This window comes from Lissotriton helveticus, chromosome 11 (assembly GCF_964261635.1).
Source record: "Lissotriton helveticus chromosome 11, aLisHel1.1, whole genome shotgun sequence".
Classification (NCBI taxonomy): domain Eukaryota; kingdom Metazoa; phylum Chordata; class Amphibia; order Caudata; family Salamandridae; genus Lissotriton; species Lissotriton helveticus.
The window spans coordinates 1,044,533,288-1,044,551,690 of NC_136072.1; the positions used below are offsets into that span (position 1 = coordinate 1,044,533,288).

An 18,403-nucleotide genomic window follows, 5' to 3' on the forward strand; every position below is an offset into this window, starting at 1 on the left:
GGATAACAAGACTTCCCGCGGGCAGTACCATGCGCGTTTGGAAGCTTGTTTCACTACTCTCTTCGGGTAGCCTCTTTCCTTGAGTTTAATGGACAATACTTCTGCCTCTCTGAAGTAATCACTTTTATCAGAGCAGTTGCGTCTGATCCTTAGAAACTGCGAATATGGTAGTGAATCTCTGAGGGCCCTAGGATGATTGCTCTTATAGTTCAGAAGCGTATTGCGCTCTGTCGGTTTTCGGAATAGCTTTGTGAGAAGCTCACCATCTGCGTGGTAAATGGTGAGGTCTAAGAATGCTATTGATGATTTGTCATGGGTAAGGGAAAAGGTCAGGCCAAGGCAGTTGTTATTGAGCCAGTGGAGAAGCTGTAGCAATGTTTCAGAAGTCTGAGTCCAGATCAAAAAAATGTCGTCTATATAGCGACGCCACAGTTTGATGCCAGGATGAAAAGGGTTGCCTGGCATCAGGATTGAGCCCGTTTCTAACTGGTCCATAAATAGTATGGCCAGATTGGGGGCAAAAATAGCCCCCATAGAGGTCCCCTTGATCTGCTGATAGTAGGTGTTATCAAAGCAGAAAAAATTCTTTGTCAAGCAGAGCTCGAGGAGTTGGAGAATGAATAGTGAGGGTACCCTATGTGGACGTGGCCGTGTGTCCAAGATTTTTTGAATGACTAGCAAGGCAGCTGTTTGGGGGATGTTAGTATATAACGATTCTACATCTAATGTGCAGAGTGTTTCATACTGGGGGTCAAAGTCCAAATGCTCAACCAGATTAATCATAGACATACTGTCTCTGATGTAGCAAGTTGTTGAAGGGACAAAATCCTTGATAAAAAAGTCAACATAGGCTCCTAATGGTTCCAGAACGGAACCACATGCGGATACAATTGGGCGTCCTGGCGGGTTGGTGAGGTTTTTATGTATCTTAGGCAATGTATATATTACCGGGACACGTGGGGATTTGGTGTTGAGGAAATTATATTCTTTCTTACTTAAATATCCCTCTGTACAAGCTTGGGACGTTAGTTCCTTGATGGTCTCCTGTATTCGACTGGTAGGATTGCCAGGGAGCCTTTGGTAGTGTTCGGTATTATTTAATTGTCGCAAGATTTCTTCCTTATAGGCCTCAATTTCTTGGATGACAATCCCCCCTCCCTTATCAGCGCTTTTGATGATTATGTTATTGTTGCTTTTTAGGGTATTGATAGCATTTTTTTCTGGGAGTGATATATTATAAGGGATGAATAGTTTCTGATTTTGAATCAGAGCCAGGTCATTAAGAACTAGTTTTTCAAACGTCACAATTTCTGCAGGCACCATAGTAGATGTGGGCGAAAAAGTGGAAGGAGGTCTAAAAGGTGTGTATGAATCTTGCAAGGGGCTTAGGTGTAGTTGAAAAAAGGCTTTCAGACGTATTGTTCTAAAAAATCTCAACAATTCCGTCTGCAGCTCCATGAAATCGGGACGGGTGGTGGGCACAAAGGAGAGACCTTTTTTAAGGAGTTCCAGTTCAGTATTACATAGAACATGTTTAGAAAGATTAAATATGGGAATAACCTCAGTGGAGGGAGCGGTTACCATTGGTAGAAATTGTTCCTGGTTTTCCGTTCTCCAGGGGGGTTGTGCCATCTTTTCTTTGCTCTTCCTCGCTGTGGGGTGTTTGGCTGGCCTCTGGCTAAAAAATTAGGCTGTCCCCCACCACGCCTGTTTCCAGTGCTAGGCCCTTCACCTGCGTCTGAGCTTTCTGACGACTCAGCAGATGTATCCGAAAAACCAACAAGGTTTTGCCGACGGTTATAGCGTCCCCAGGGTTTATCTCCACGGGGGTTGGAGTAGGCTTTATTGGTATAAAAATCTTTTTGGAGATAAGGGAAGGTGTTTTCTGTATTATAGGCTTTGATGTCTTTCTTCACTTTGTTTGCCTTTTTGTTTTGTTCTATCCTATGAAAATCAGCTATAGTCTTTTCTAGCTGCTCAAGGAGTCTGGTTACATCAATTGGAGGGTTTGCCTCCGCCAGTTGTTTCTCCAGATCGGCAATCTCCGCCTCAAGGGAGATCAGTGTCTCTGTCGCTATATCAATCCCTAAACATAACCAATGCCTGGAGCATGTTGTCCCAATATAGCTGAAGTTGTTTATGTATTTGGGATTGTCTGTAAAGATACCAGGGATATTGCGGATTTGGAGGCCTAGGGGAATTACGTTTGCTTTTAAATAATCAGTTAACATTAAAATCATCAACTGAAGTCGAACTTGCTTTTTACGGAGTTTCTCTAATTGGTCTGGTATTGAACTGGTGACTGTAGTAGGAGCATCAGGGTTATCAGAGAGAAGGGAAGGTCTCTGACAGATTCGCTTAATGTAGTCATCCGTGTACAGTGGTGCGTGATCGGACATATCAGGTTTAGAATAAAAAGGAGTGATTTGTACTAGGGTGGCCTACCCTCGGCTGAGGGTCGGTGGTTTTTCCAGAAAAACCTTGCAATCCAGTGATTGCGCTATGATACTTTTTCGTAACAAGGTAACCCAAACAGTTAGCTGCGGACCGTGGGTAAATACTGCTATTAAGAACAATGGTCCTTAGCTTTTTTAGATAAAACACAACAATAATGAAATATAGGCCATAATCGGGAACTATATTTTGTCACTGTCCAGCCGGACAGGACCTTTATTTTCAACAATGTAAGTCTTGTGGTTCAAAAGATAACAAGGCACAATCCTGTACCAAGAACGAAAGGAACACAAAAAGCAAAAGAAGAATTCCAAAGTGTTGGAAACAAGCAAAAGAAAGAGCAAATGTTGGCCACTTTTCAATCAGTTTTACATTCAAGGTATGCCAAACAACTGCCAAAACACAACATGATTCAACGCAATGGTTAGGTTGTGAAGGCAATCTACAAAGTCGACGTTTCGATCCCTAGTGCTCAATTAATTGGGACTCAATACCTCAATAACCAACTACTTGACATCACTGAGTCAGGTTTCAGACCCAACCACAGCACAAAAACTGTCTTCATCCGCGCAATGGATGACAACGACATGACTCTGGCAAAGGCAATCCAGCAGTCCTCATCCTCCTGGACCTCTCCGCAGCATTTGACACAGACTTCTACACAATCCTCAACCAATACACAAAGACAACATCGGAAACCAAGGACACAAACTCAGATGGATCTGCTCCTCCCTGGCTGGAAGGACCCAGTTAGTCAGTGTGGCACCATACACCTCAGACACCTGTGACCTCATCTGCAGAGTGCCGCAAGGATCCTGCCTGCACCCGACCCTCTTTAACGCATATATGACCCCTCTAGCCAGTATCAAAACATCAACATTCTCTCTTACATCGACAACACGCACCTCATTCTCTCCCTCACAGACATGACGATTAGTACCAAGAACAAGTTCACTGCCTGCATGAATCGGCCACTGGACGAAGACCTGCTGTCGAAAGCTTAAAACGGACAGGACCAAAATTGTGATCTTTGGGAGGAGCGCATCACCATGGGACTCCACCTGGAAACCTTCAGAGTTAGCAACATCACCCACCCCTACCATCCATGCCAAGAACCTCTGGATCATTATCGCTAGCAAACTCAACATGTCTGTCCAAGTCAATGCCATTAGTGCATCATGCTTCCATACTCTGATGACCACCTTCCTTGAATCTGCAGACACCCCATGTGTGCTCCCCAGCCTTGGAGAGACGCGTCTGTGACTATAGACTGTGTCGGGAGAGGTTGGTGAAAAGACACTCCCACCAGAAGGTTGTGAGGGTGAGTCCACCATTTGATGGAAGTCTTCGTCACCTGGGAAAGATAGATCCTGTCTTCCCAGAGCCCCGTCGACTGATCCCATTGATCCTCCAGAGCCTGCTGCAAAAGTCGCATCCTCAGCCTGGCGTGAGGAATCAGGAAGATGCAGGACGCCATGGAACCCAGCAGAGACGCTACTTGACGCGCTGTTGGATTCTGGGACTGCAGTAGAACTCTGCACTTTTGCTGCATAGAAAATAGTCTCTCCTCCGAAGGATACGCTTTTCCCAATTTTGTATCCAGAACGGAGCCCAGGTAGTGAATGGATTGGGTCGGTAGTTGTACTGACTTCTCCATGTTGACGTGGAGGCCGAGCCTGTGCAATTGTAGCAGGCAAAGGTGAAAGTCGTTCTCTACCTGATGAGGAGATGGGCCTTTTAGGAGCCAGTTGTCCAGGTAGGGATAGACGAAAAGTCCTCTTTTGTGCAGGCAGGCTGCCACCACTGCCATGCATTTGGTGAAGACTCTCGGCGCTGACTTTAGCCCGAAAGGCATGACCCTGTACTGGTAGTGTTTGCTGCCCACCAGAAACCTTAAGAACTTCCGATGTCGCATGGCAAATGGAAGGTGGAAGTAGGCATCTTGCAAGTCCATCGAACACATCCAATCTCCCACTTGCAGATGTAGACATATTTGGTGAAGAGCAAGCATGCGGAACTTCTCCTTGACTACGTTCTTGTTCAGAACACGAAGATCCAGGATAGGCCAGAACTTGTTTTCCTGATCCTTTTTGGGGACAAGAAAGTATCTGGAGTAGACTCCTTTTCCCCTTTGTGAGGGAGGCACCTCTTCTATAGCTCGTTTTAGGAGAAGAGCCTTCACCTCTTTTCGGAGCAGATCGAGTTGGTGCGGACGAGATTTCTTTGGGGGAATGTCCTGTTGAGGCGCACGGAATCGAAGAGCATATCCATTGCGCAGTGTATTCAGCACCCACCGATCGTTCGTGATGCTGCCCCACTCTGCCAGATGTTTTGAAATACTTCCTACCACTGGAGTGGACAACGGTGCTAGAGGAAGCCAGTGCTCATTGTTTTCCTCCTCTCGTCGAGGTAGAGGACTGCTGGTGACCTCCTCTACCTCGGTTGGCTTTACCACCCCGAAACTGGGTTTTGCCCTGGGTCTTATTTTGGGACGACTGAGGGTTTTGAACCCTCTGTTGAGCCCCTCTGCCTCTGTTGGACTTGAAAGGGCATTTAAACTCCTTCTTTTTCTCTAAGCCGACTGCCTTGACGGTGTCGAGCTCGGCTTTTATCCGACTCATCTCGTCGTCCGTGTGCTGGCCGAAGAGAGATGTTCCAGTAAACGGGAGGTTCAGAATGCGCTGCTGCGCATCAGGCTTGAGGCCTGTCAGGCGCAGCCAAGATGAACGTCTCATACTCCATGGGCATATGAATGTCCCGCCAGTATTGCTCCGTCTGCAGCAGTGCTAATTATCTGGTTAGCCACCAGACTTCCTTCCGTCAGGGTCTCCTCGAAGTCTTGTTGGTCCTCCTTTGGCAATTTTGACTTAAAACGCTCCATTGAGTCCCACAAGGCTCTATCGTACCTGCCTAAAAGCGCAGCCGCGCTAGAAACCTTCAGCGTCGAAGCGGCAGAACTGCAGACCTTGCGGCCCCACGAGTCTTGCAACTTGCTGTCCTTATCAGGAGGAGTTGAGGAGGAGGGAGAGACTGAGTGGGTCTTTCGTGCCGCCGCCACGACTACTGAGTCGGTGGGCGGGTCCGCTTTCACAAAGACCGGTTCCGAGGGTGCGGCCTTATACTTCTTTTGGATGCGAGCCAGCACCGCTTTCGCAGATGCTGGAGCCAGGAACACATCATTGACAGGATCCATGATCCCTGGGACCAACGGTAGCACTGGACGAGACCCCGACTTTTGGTGAAGAGTCTCAAAGATCACTGTCGTGGAGACCTGTGGCACAGACAGCTCGATGTTTAATTTCAGTGCCCCCCTCTGTAAGACATCATGATAGGTGTTGATATCGTCCACCGGGGAAACCCTAGAGACAGGGCTATCAGCCAAAGTGGGAGAGTAATCCCGTATGGAAGAGCGGGTAGAGGAGGTAGGAGAAGTAGCTGGTGTTCGAGCCCTCCTTTCGTGAGATCTTCTGGCGGGTACCTCCCGTCTAGGGGAACGATCGCGCCTCCTCTCGTGAGACCTCCCTGTGGGTTCTTCTTGTGCAGGGGAACGAGATGCAGCTCGCCTCACAGGAGATCTTTCTCTGCGCCTGGGAGGGTTGCGACTGTCTACTTCCTCGACCAGTCTTTGCAGAGGAGATCTGTGTACTGGGCTGACATATTCCTGCAGCCTTCTTGTCGCACCTGAGTCTCGCCAATTGTGCAGAGGCATATTCCATCTGGGAGACAACTGCACACCATCAGTGTGAGGTCTGCGGGCAGGACTTCTAGATCTGCGGGCAGGACTTCTAGATCTTGATCTGGAAGAACCAGAAGAGTGACGGGAGGCTGATTCAGTCACTAGGATCACTGAACCATCCCTGGATCTTCGTTCATGGTGTCTCGAAGTCGATCTGGACCGTTCATGGCGCCTCAACGTCGAATGCTCTGAAGGCGCATGCCTTGACTACGAGCGATGATGACCTCTCGACGTCGACCGGTGTTGTCCCACGGTCGACGGAGTCCTTTCCTTCGACGCCAACCGTCTCTGTGGCGCCGGTGGATCAGGTGATCTCGATGTCGTATGCCTCGACGGCGAACGGCGTGAGGAATGGTCTCTCGACATCGAGCGGCGTTGTGTGGCCGACGAACGGAGACTTCGAATGTCTACGTGATGTTGGCGGAGGGGTATTGGTCGCCCTCGACGCCGAACGTCGACGAAGATCTCCTCCTCGACGCCGATTGACGCCTGGTTGTCGACGGCGGAGGACTTGGGGCTCTCGACGTCGGTCGCTTAGCCTGTGACGACGGAGGTGAGCCAGCTCTCGACGCCGAACGTCGTGACGACGACCAAGGCGGAGGCTCCTTACCCCTCAATGCCGAACATTGCCCTGTTGACGTCGGCGGAGTCACACTTCTGGACGCCGGTCGTCGCCTGGTTGATGACGGTGGAGGGGTCTTATCCCTCGACGCCGATCGTCGCCGAGTTGACGATGGCGGAGGGTCTTGACATCTCGACGACGACATACCTGATCTTCTTGACGGCGAGCCTGCCGTCGACGGTGATAAACGTAGTTTTTTCGAAGAATGACCCACCGGTTGCTCCTTTCTCAGCGCCGAACCCGATGCTGAAGCTGCAGGACGAGAAGACTTGCCCTTTGAAGGTTCTCTGGACCTCTTGGAGCTCTTCTTGGATGTGGACCTCCCTCTAGAAGACCTATGGGCTAGGCCATAGACTCGAATTCTCTCCCTGTCTTTCAAAGTTCTTGATGACAGGGACTCACAGTGAGGGCAGGTCCTAGGGTCATGTTCTTCAGGTAGGCAAAGGATGCATACCTCATGGCTGTCTGTCTTTGCCTTCTTCTTGCCACAAGAAGGGCATTTGTCAAAAAGGGAAGGCATATCAAGATGAAAATGCCAACCAACTAGAGAAAACCTACTTGACTAGATGAAAAACGTCGAAGTAAGGTTAAAAAAGTAGAAAACGGAGAGAATTTTCTGTCAGAAACAGAAAAAGAGTGGAGCTGTGTAACCAGGATCCTTCCTGAAGGAGCCGGAAAGAACAACGGACCCAACTGTCACCCCTGAGGCATGATGGGATACTGGGGGTCATCAGTGCCTTAAAGGCACGGTGTCAGTTTTTTGTAGCATGCAGCTACAGGTTAGCTTTTCAGTCTTTTTAGACTGTGTGTTTGCAATGCAGCCTGGGAGCTTTCTATGCTTTCAGGATATAATAAGAATTTCTACTGCTTTTTCAGCATTAAAACAGTTTCAAAACAATCTTTGATGTTGTTTTTCATGTTTCTAATGCATTTGTTTCATGTATGGTGGAAATTCTTTACAGCATAATCCAGCTCTATTGTGTTTTTGGCTGCAATTGCTTGTTTATATATGTATATATATATATATACACATGTATATATATATATATATATATATATATATATATATATATATATATATATATATGAGTATATATATGTGGGGCACATATAATATAGTGTTTCCGGGGTCCCGCGCATGGGCGGGAATATTCTAATGCTTATGACTATTGATGAGGATCCCCTGGAAGAGAACTACAACATATATCTTTCTTCTTCTTTGTATATGATTTTATTGTTATCACTCTGCTACTCTCTGTAAATTTGTAAAGTGCTCGGATATAAGCAAGGGTCACGGTTGCGCTATAAAAAAACGTTCAAAATAAAAAATAAATACATTCCTGAATTCACCCCCCTTTATTTCTTTACCGATACATCCTTATCACTCATGTCAGTTTAATATAGGAATCATTTTTTAATGTATATGCTAATTAAGGACAAAAAGGGAAAAGGTTTTTAAACCCACACCCAAACATGTGTACAAGCTATAAGTTCATCTTGAAGTAAAAGGACTTTGTGAGAGGGCGGGACACTGATGATCTTACCTGGGACACTACCAGAAAATACAGGATAAAATGGAGTTCACAGAAGTAGACAAGGGAGAATATTGGAGGGAAGTATTCAGTATGATGTACCTTGAAATATAATGGCTGCGATTTACACCTCGGTGTCTGCTGGGCAATGGAAAATAGATAATCTTGTGGTACAGTAATTTAAGACTGATACATTTGAGCAGTGGTTGGCTGTTTCTGTACGTGTGGAGGATAAAGTGGGGAGGGTTTACATTTTCTGAAGGACAGATAACATGAGTCGTAGACCAAACCCACGGTCACAAAAGCTAACAACACAACAGGTTTAATGAGAACTAATTGAGGAAGATCACAACCTCAGAGAAAACTCCACTGGCAGAGATCAGAGGGCAGCTGCAATGCAAAAGGAGGTATCAGTTGCAAGTCAGGACTTATGTCGATCTTGACCCTGAAATGCAAATGCGAAAGCAACACAAACAAACAAGATACGCCTTGCTTGGGTTTTACATTGAGTTTTACATTGTGTACAGTGACAGAACAAATGTCTTTGATCAATTAGAAGCACTGCTATCCTTTCTGTGCAGACCCTGTAAAGATACGTTTAATCTCCAGCTTCACCCTTTTGAAGGTGAGCATCATATCACACAACTATAAAATTTCTCCATAAGGAAATATGCTTTTTAAGAAACAATATATCTACTTCTTTAGATGTGTATTACTGGAAGGTGCAATTATGAAATAAAAAATTAATAGCATTGATATTTTTAAAAAGTTGATTCTTACGGCCATGTAATTGGTAAGTCTGTTCACAGAGACTACAGTCTACAACAGAGTTCCACTTTTCACGACCAAAATCATACAGTAACTTTACTTCTTTCTACTTGACGGAAATGGCAAAGTGGTTTGTATTTTGATGGATAATGCCACAGCTGCACATGTGATAAAGAAAGAAGAGACAAATCCACTTGCCCCATTAAGGCCTTTTGCCAGTGGATGAACTTTCCTGCACTCCGTTTGCAGTTTCGAAGAAACTACTGACTAAAGAGAACTAGTCTCCAAGCAAGGTCTCATAAAATGGATTGTGCTGTTGTCGAGTTGCACCTAAACGTGAATTCCAGAGCTCAATCCTCAAGAGTATAGACTTGGTGACTTTTCTTTTGATCATACTTCTAATCAGCTGAGTGGAAATATACTTCTCAAGGGCACTCTTACTTGAAAACAGTTTACTTAGAAAACAATCAGATGGAGCAGCTTTCTTTCCAAAATAAGTTTATTTGACACATTTTCTAAGGCTTGCTATATTCCCTCTGTTTGTAAATTGATATATTTTGGGTGCATGGCTGTGAATAAAATCCCTTGGTAGGCAACAATGTGCCTCTTTGTAACTATGGCTCTTCAGCACAGGCATGGCATACGTACTGATGAGTTCCACCAATCTTGGCTCCTTCTTCTAACAAGAAGGACACTGAGATGAATGATCATTAGTGTATAATATTGAAAAGAACTAAGGAGGTCAAAGAGAGCATCTATGGTATGTTGCCCTGCGAAGGGGAACTGAATGAGCCCTAATTGTCATACAGGATTACCTTAAGACACAGTGGGCCAAAATGAGGTTGTTGCACGATTAATTTTGGAACTCTCAGATGCATTTGACACACAGTTATTACAAATTACTCCTAAGACTCAAAGAAGATGGTATTAAAGGCATTACTCTCACTTGGGTCTCATCCTACCTACACAATATAACAAATGTTATATTCTTCCCAATCAAAACACTACAATAAAAAACTGGAGATCCTCAAGGTTCTATGATCTCAGCTCTAGTTTTCAACATTTACATGAAATTCTTACCAGAACTAAACAACTGCTTTGACTTCACTTGCTATATCTACACCAATGATACTCAGTTACTTCTTAAATTGAAAAGCCACTAGGACACTGGAAACTCAAAAATGTTTGGTTGCCTCAGCCATTGACACACGGAGGACATGGAGAGACCTCAAATTAAACAACTCCAAAACTGAGATACTTATCTGATGATCTTCAAAACTCTTGGTCAAACGAACTAAGACCACAACCAATAATAGGCAAGGAGGTACAAAATCTTGGAATTATCATGGACCACGAACTGTCCATGAATGCCCTAGTGTATAAGTTACCCAGATCAGCATTTCTTATCATGAAAATATTGTTATGCATCTTAGTGCATCTACACTTCCCTCATAAGGTTCATGCAACAATATCTTATCTCGTATAAACTAGACTGTGTTATGACCCTTTAAGATGGTTCACCTATATCAACCATGAGAAGATTACAGAGAATTTAGAACAGTGTTGGCAGATTACTCCTATATGCAAAGGAACAAGCCCCTATCTCCCATGCCTTGAAGGCCTTCCACTGGTTACCAAGCACAAGAAGATCCATTTTCAGGATACTTTGAATTACTCACAAGACAATAAATTGTAACATCCCAGCATACCCCAGCAGGCCAATAGGGCAATCAGGCAGTGCCCGAGAGACTGCTCTGGCAAGCCAGTGTCTAGGATGGGTTTTTTGTTGTTTATGGTCTGTTTGACTGGATATCCCTGTCATTAAATCAAATCTTCCGCATTCCCTACTTCACCCATTATCATTGGCACTAACCCTCTGCATGCTCTCCTGTTTCCTGTTCCATTTCTTGCTTTCTCCCACCTGTTGACCCCATACAAACCTTTCAGACTCCATGGAGTAGCCATGCGCTTTAGAAATCCTTCATTCATTCATGGAATCTCATGACTACATTTCAAACTTCTCTCAACCTACCTACTCATCCAACTAACTTGGGCAGATGTTACCACTTCCCACTAATGGCACATCTTTCTCTATTAATTCTCTTTTGGCTAACCAATTTCTTTCATAAAGTTTAGTTAAAAGGATGAAATTGTGAGACCACAATCCAAACCCAATTAACTTACACAGTCAAAAACAAATGTGCTAACCCACTACCAAACAACCTCTAATCTTCTGTTGCAGTGGAGCATATTACCACGAAGCACGTCAATGCCTCATCATTGATAGTATGTGGTATTTAAATGCAATTACAATATTCAATGGCTGCTGCACTGCACCAAAATTATCACAAGAGAAGTTTCTACAGGTTGTTGGAGACCCTTTTCACCTCATCAGAGGAGAGCGGGTGGTGGGAAGGATTTACAAGGATATCACTATATGCTAAAGAAGGCATCTTTTAGGTTATTACCTTTGCGGTGCTGGAAGGTGTGCAGAGTACCCCTAAGAAGCCAGACCACAATTGCCAGTGAAATACAATAGCAAATGAATGAGAAGCACATGATTTTTAGATACAACTGGTTAAGTTACATTCATACAAGCCTTGGAATGGACTAAACTTGTGACAAATGTGTCTGAATCACAGTAAATGTTGGCTTACTTTCAGGCTTCGCATCTGCTGCTGCATGACGCATGTCTCTTAGCTGATGCTGTGCTCTCTGCAACCGCTGCTCTGCATGAAACAGCTTGAATACAGAAAAGAATCTATTATAATACACAGGTCCTTTGTGCAAAAGTCACAAAGACACGCTACATTCACAGTACGCAGGTTGCTAGCCGGTAGCCAAGTTAAGCAACTGTAAAAAAAAAAAAAAACCTCTACATTAACACACACACAATAGTCAGTAAAAATAAACACAAATGGTGGGTTTGAGTTTGCTCAAAAAGGCACGAACGGTGAACAAGAAATGTAAGAGCCTTCAAGATCTGCTACTGGAATTTAGTTCAGTTCAAGTGGATTCTTTTGTGGGTGTTTCCATGCACAATCCAGATACATCAACATGGATCATAAAATGGAAAACACTCACAAAAAGAATAAAAAGTAAGACAATTAATAATATATTGTTTGTAATTTGCTAAGCACACTTGATAAAAGTGCCTTATTAGAGAACATACTTATCCGCAGGCTCGCAGCAATTATGCGATTCTGCAGCCAATGCTTTTTCCACATTGTTATGGATTTGCTGCATTTGCCCCATAATCCATCTTCTGCTGCATAATCTGCAGATTTTAACTAAAATATTGTTACTAGGTCAAAATGATCAAAAGTTACTAAAAGCAAGATGATGTATGTTCCCCTCCAGCGGAAAGCCCTTCATAAACATTTACTGGTCATCTTTTAGTGGTTAGTAAATTGAGTGAAATCTTTGCCCAGTGTTACCATGAGTAAAGGTGTCAAAATAATAAAGTAATACTATCACAAAATTTGCCGCATTACACCGTATAATTAGTTTTTTCTCGCTGCATAATTTAATCAATCCTGCTGCATAATTTGGTCCTCTTCTGCCGCACAAATCCAATGGCCATGCTAATCCGTCCCTAGAAGTTCTTCAGCATGGGTGGGTGCTCTTACTACACATACACCATTATATCAAAAATTTTGGAGCACTATTGGACAATATTAATTAAATTAGAATTCTCCCTTTGAACTCATTATTGGATAAAAAGCACGAATGGTGAACAAGAGATGTAAGAGCCTTCAAGATCTGCTACTGGAATTTAGTTCAGTTCAAACGGATTCTTTTGTGGGTGTTTCCATGCACAATCCAGATACATCAACATGGATCATAAAATGGAAAACACTCACAAAAAGAATAAAAAGTAAGACAATTAATAATATATTGTTTGTAATTTGCTAAGCACACTTGATAAAAGTGCCTTATTAGAGAACATACTTATCCGCAGGATCGCAGCAATTATGCGATTCTGCAGCCAATGCTTTTTCCACATTGTTATGGATTTGCTGTATTTGCCCCATAATCCATCTTCTGCTGCATAATCTGCAGATTTTAACTAAAATATTGTTACTAGGTCAAAATGATCAAAAGTTACTAAAAGCAAGATGATGTATGTTCCCCTCCAGCGGAAAGCCCTTCATAAACATTTACTGGTCATCTTTTAGTGGTTAGTAAATTGAGTGAAATCTTTGCCCAGTGTTACCATGAGTAAAGGTGTCAAAATAATAAAGTAATACTATCACAAAATTTGCCGCATTACACCATATAATTAGTTTTTTCTCGCTGCATAATTTAATCAATCCTGCTGCATAATTTGGTCCTCTTCTGCCGCACAAATCCAATGGCCATGCTAATCCGTCCCTAGAAGTTCTTCAGCATGGGTGGGTGCTCTTACTACACATACACCATTATATCAAGAATTTTGGAGCACTATTGGACAATATTAATTAAATTAGAATTCTCCCTTTGAACTCATTATTGGATAAAAAGCATTTAAAAAGGCACCCAAACACACATGGCCAAAATTGCTACTACTAAATTAGAGGGAACGAGAATAAACTAATGATCAAACAAATAGTGACTTAGTATTGAGCAGAAGCGACCTTAAAAGAAATCCCCACTTTTGGCAAGCTACCAGGACATTCTGGTCTAAGAACAGGTGTGAGAGGTGAGAGTAACATAAACAGAGAAATTGATAAGAGAGGGTGTAAGAGTAACACAGATGCAGAGGGTGTTAAAGGGAAGAAAGAAAGAGAGGAGCGGTAGAGAAAAACGAGAAATACCCAAAGATGAGTCATCCTCTGCATAGGAGGCACATATACCATGACAACCTTCTTTAATGCTCTAGCCTAGACCAGTGTAGGTGCTGCAGACTTTCAACCTTGTTCAGTATATTGACTTAGGATGGACGATCCTTTTAACAATCATTACTATGCAGAGAACGCAGAAGAGCTGCTCAACATCGAGAAAAGCCAGAAAGAAGGCCTTTCCTGTCTCCCAGGATGTCTGGAAGAGGACTGCTGAAGACTTCACACTAGAAGAGGTGCTATTGGAGGAGAAGATTAGCTTGTCTGGGATGTTCAGGTGAACCGCTTCTACAAAGTATCTGCCGTCGCAGCAATTGTAGCAGAGGCCACGCTTCATCCAGAAAAACATATTTAATCAGATCTAAAATTAAAAATATACTTTTAATATTTAAACCAGAATTTTTTATTTTATGGGACTGGTGCTTTCCTTGTAGCTGGAAAAGATGCAATGTTCATCTAAAAGCATCTATTTGGACCGGCCACAACAATATTAATTCACCTTCTTGAATCACGTCTGTTTAATGTCACTGATGTGGACAAGCTACCAGGGAAGATCAGGTGGAAACATCCATGTATCCAATAACACCAATTGGACCAAAGATTGGTGGCCCTCATGTCTGGGACCAATACCCACCCCTAGTCAGGAGGCCAAAAATCTAGGTGTCTGGATTGATAACAAACTCTCCTATGACAGTCACATCAAAAAAACGGTTGGGAAGTGCTTTGGTGTGATGAAGACGCTTAGCCGCACCTTGGATCTACTTCCATCGAGCTCCAGGCGTACTATGACGCAGGCTCTCATCACTTCCCGAATTGATTATGGGAATGTGCTACTGTTGGGCACTTCAGAAAAAAACATTCGAAAATTGCAAGTCCTGCAAAACTCAGCGGCACGCCTCGTACTAAGACTCCCGCGCAGAGCTCCATCTAAACCCTCCCTGGACATTCTGCATTGGCTGCCCATAAGAAAGAGGATAGTTTTCAAGGCACTTCTCTGGTGCCATAGGATCATTCATCATAGAGCCCCCTCCTATTTGTCTGACTTAGCTTCACTCTACGAACCTATCAGGTCCCTACGTTCTAAGGGAACTGGTCTGCTTAAAACAACGTGCCCAAAAAAAGCCAGACTTTGAGGCAGGTCCTTTCGCACCCTTGCAGCCAAGGAGTGGAACATCCTCCCTTTGAACATCAGACAGGAAAAAAGTGAAACATTCTTTAGGAAGCATCTAAAAACACACCTCTTCACTATCTAATTACTGTCTGACGCCACTCCACCGAAGCAACACTCTCTCCTTAGCGCGGGGACACGCCGGGAGGCGTCACCAGGCGCTCTATAAACTCCTATAATAATAATAATAATAATACCACTTTTCTGCGGTTGGGCGCATTCATCTCTGAGAAGTGAAATAGGTCAGTAAATTGGGTATCTGAGGGGCTAGGACAGAGGCTGCTGAGGGAGACATTAGATGGCGATTACAAACGTTATAGAACATATCATTCATTCATTCATTGGAATCCAGGAATTTACTTTGAGAAAAAGACACAGACCATGGGGAATTGTAGAGTGAGGGTCGGGAAGTCTTCAGGTTCAAGGAGGTGAGGTCAGAGCCCTATTTTAAGGAGCTGCGGTGAAATTTGTTGGCAAATTCGAGAGAAACCACTCTAGTGGAAGGTAGACAGATGGAAAATTATTAAGTTACTCTCAGTCCATAGGTATTATCCTTGTCACCAAGTGGTAGGCCAAAACATTGCTTAACCAGAATCAAGCATGCGCCATGCTGAGTGCACAACCTAGCTCCCTTTCATTGCGTTGTAGCACACTTTTGCCTTTTCTCTCATTAATAAGGAACATAATGGTGTTATGATTTTGACTTTAGGCACGATGGTGAAACAGGAGAGGGACTATGGGCTATGAGTAAGAGTCATCAAAAAGGAAAATTTGCTCTACTCCCTCCAACTGCTGTGAATCTCTCAGATTTACAAACTGTTATTGGGGGAAAAGAATAAAGCAAGGAACGCAAAGGCACCATTGGGCAGTCATTACGTTAAGCAAATCTATTTCTTAAGACCTCTTGGCCAAACAGCACAAGATCGCATGAAGAAGTATTAGGAGTCTTGTAGAGGACTCTAACAGGTATCGGCTGGGTAAATGCAACTGTAGTCATTCTGATAGAGTAAGAATGTGCACTGAGATTAAACAGAAGGTGTCACCTGCAAACAGACAAAATATCCATACTGGAGGCTATTTATATGGCATTGTTGTCTTTCTGGGCACATTGCTAGTGTAATCGCTGCCATATGAGATAAAGAGCAGGTCAGAGGACTATAGTTGCTTTATCTTTTCCGGAAATAAAAACAAAAAGTGTAAATGTAAATGTTTTTGTACTTGTATAGCGCGCAGCTACCCGGACCGGGTCGCCCGGCGCTTGTACTCATACCGCTAAGGAACCCTTCCTGGTGTTCCTTGTGAAGTGTCCACTCCTGGGCACCCCCATGGTGAAACCAGGCATCCTCGCGCTGTTGGGGCCGTTGTGGAGATTAAGCAAGCTATTGCTCAGAGTTGCAGCGTGGGACCCATGATTAGAATAGGCACTGAGGCGAGAATATCCGGTCAGAGGAATTTGAGCCAGAGACCCGCCGAGGCGGGAATCGAACCCTGGTCCCGGGCCAGAGCTCTGCATCAAGGTCTGCCGCTCTAACCATTGAGCCACACTTCTCCACAAAAGTGCAAGTGTGTGGGTGAGCAAAGATGACTAGAAGATAGGTGGTTGGGGGAAACAGTGGGCTGATGGTTCGGCAGGGTTAAATTAACGTCCTTCCCGAAGCTCTTGGGGGGGGTTCCAAGAGGCCCGATATCTTCTCACCTAACTCAAAAGACAGACATTGCTTAGCTAGAACAATCTCTTTATCTAGGACACTAGCAGCGTGTGTCAAAAAAGTGTCAAGAGTTGTGCCCCCATGAGGTCTTGATGTGGCTGCTTTGTCACCATATAGCTTGCGTTTGACTACTCCCACTATCAAATGTTCCAGGAGCAGCAAAGACAAAAGGGCCAGAGATCGGGGGTAAAGGGCACTTCTTTCGATAATTTTTGTCCCCTCAGAAGACCACCCGTGTACATGTTTAGTGCCTGATGGTTTAAAACATGGAGTGTCAGCTGAGGGGACCTTTTATGAAGTGGAATGAAGAAAAAATACAAGGATGACAAGGAGTGGCAAATTAATGGAATCCAACACCCAATTTTAGTTCAGTTGTTTCAAGTAACTCAAGTTCATAACACTGAGTAATGACCGGCGGACACCACCCAGCAACAATGGCAGCAATCAGCGACAGTCCTGGTCACAGAGACCGCAATAACAGCATCCACCTCCACCCAACTCCATCCACAACGAAGCCAGCTCTGGGACCGGGTAATTCAGGAGCACCGAGGACACCATCTATAAATACTTGATGGTCTCTCTGTCTCTATGCTCCAGGGTCTCCTTAGGGTTGTTTATCTCTAAATGGAACCACGGTTCAGGGGGGCTGGGGGGGAGGGGGGCACGGGGAGTAGCTTCTACCCAGCATGCAATGGGTGGGAGGAAACTCAAGACCTGCAGTTGTTCTTCTGCCGCTCTTACTTGAAGCAGTGCAAACGCTGGATGGTTCCCCTTTTACGTTCGCTAGGAGTGCGTCAGTATAGGGTCATGCAAGTCTAAGGAATATCCCTGGACTGACTTTTGGACAACAGTATATATGGTAATTTCACTTTGATCACACCTCATCCATACATGTACTTTTTGGAAACAGGCCAAGACCTAAAATGTAACGTTTACACTCTTTTATTAAAATATAATCTGATTATTCTGGGTTAAAATTTCAGAAAAAACAAGTATTCTGAAAGCATACAATGTAAAGACATCTCATACATTTAAATAAAATACATAAAAATCTGATAAGTGCGATGCATAAAAGAACACCCTAATATGGTAAGTACATTTCATAACAAATTCATTTCCAACAATAATAAAAAAACAACAAACATTTATGTATTTTATTTACGTTGTAAACGTTACATTTTAGTTCTTGGCCTGTTTCCAAAGAGTACATGTATGGATGAGGTGTGATCAAAGTGAAATTGTGAACAAAAAGGGGTGCTGAACCGTTCCTGGTAAAGAGAAAGCTGTGTATCAGGCGTGACCATGGGTGTGGATGTGGCACCCTTGGGCATCCATTATGTTGGAATTATTTGCCTCACACACCCGGATGAGTGTCATGCTTCATCATCGGCGTTGCTCCTCGTCGGGGAGGCGGTGCAATCCCCGACGGGCTCACCTCAAAGAGGGGCTCTTTCACGGAGATCTTTTCTTCCAACAGCCTTATGGTGAAGTGCGGGTATGTGGGCAATGGAATAAGGAAAGTAGAAGGTGATTAAAAAGTAGTAGGGAGTACCAAAAAGTACTACTTTATTCTGGGGGTCTCCCTCTACGGTTA

The 18,403-nt window shown here is 44.0% G+C and overlaps 1 protein-coding gene across 2 annotated transcripts in view; it reads right to left on the minus strand.

Annotated features, from left to right (window-relative positions):
• Nucleotides 1-18,403, minus strand: part of IFT81 (intraflagellar transport 81) — a 1,024,548-nt gene that overhangs the window by 692,719 nt on the left and 313,426 nt on the right. For both annotated transcript variants that reach the window (XM_078667498.1, XM_078667499.1), the window contains one exon: nucleotides 11,770-11,854. In XM_078667498.1, coding sequence (XP_078523624.1) covers nucleotides 11,770-11,854 — 85 coding nt within the window. The remainder of the gene's footprint in view (nucleotides 1-11,769; nucleotides 11,855-18,403) is intronic.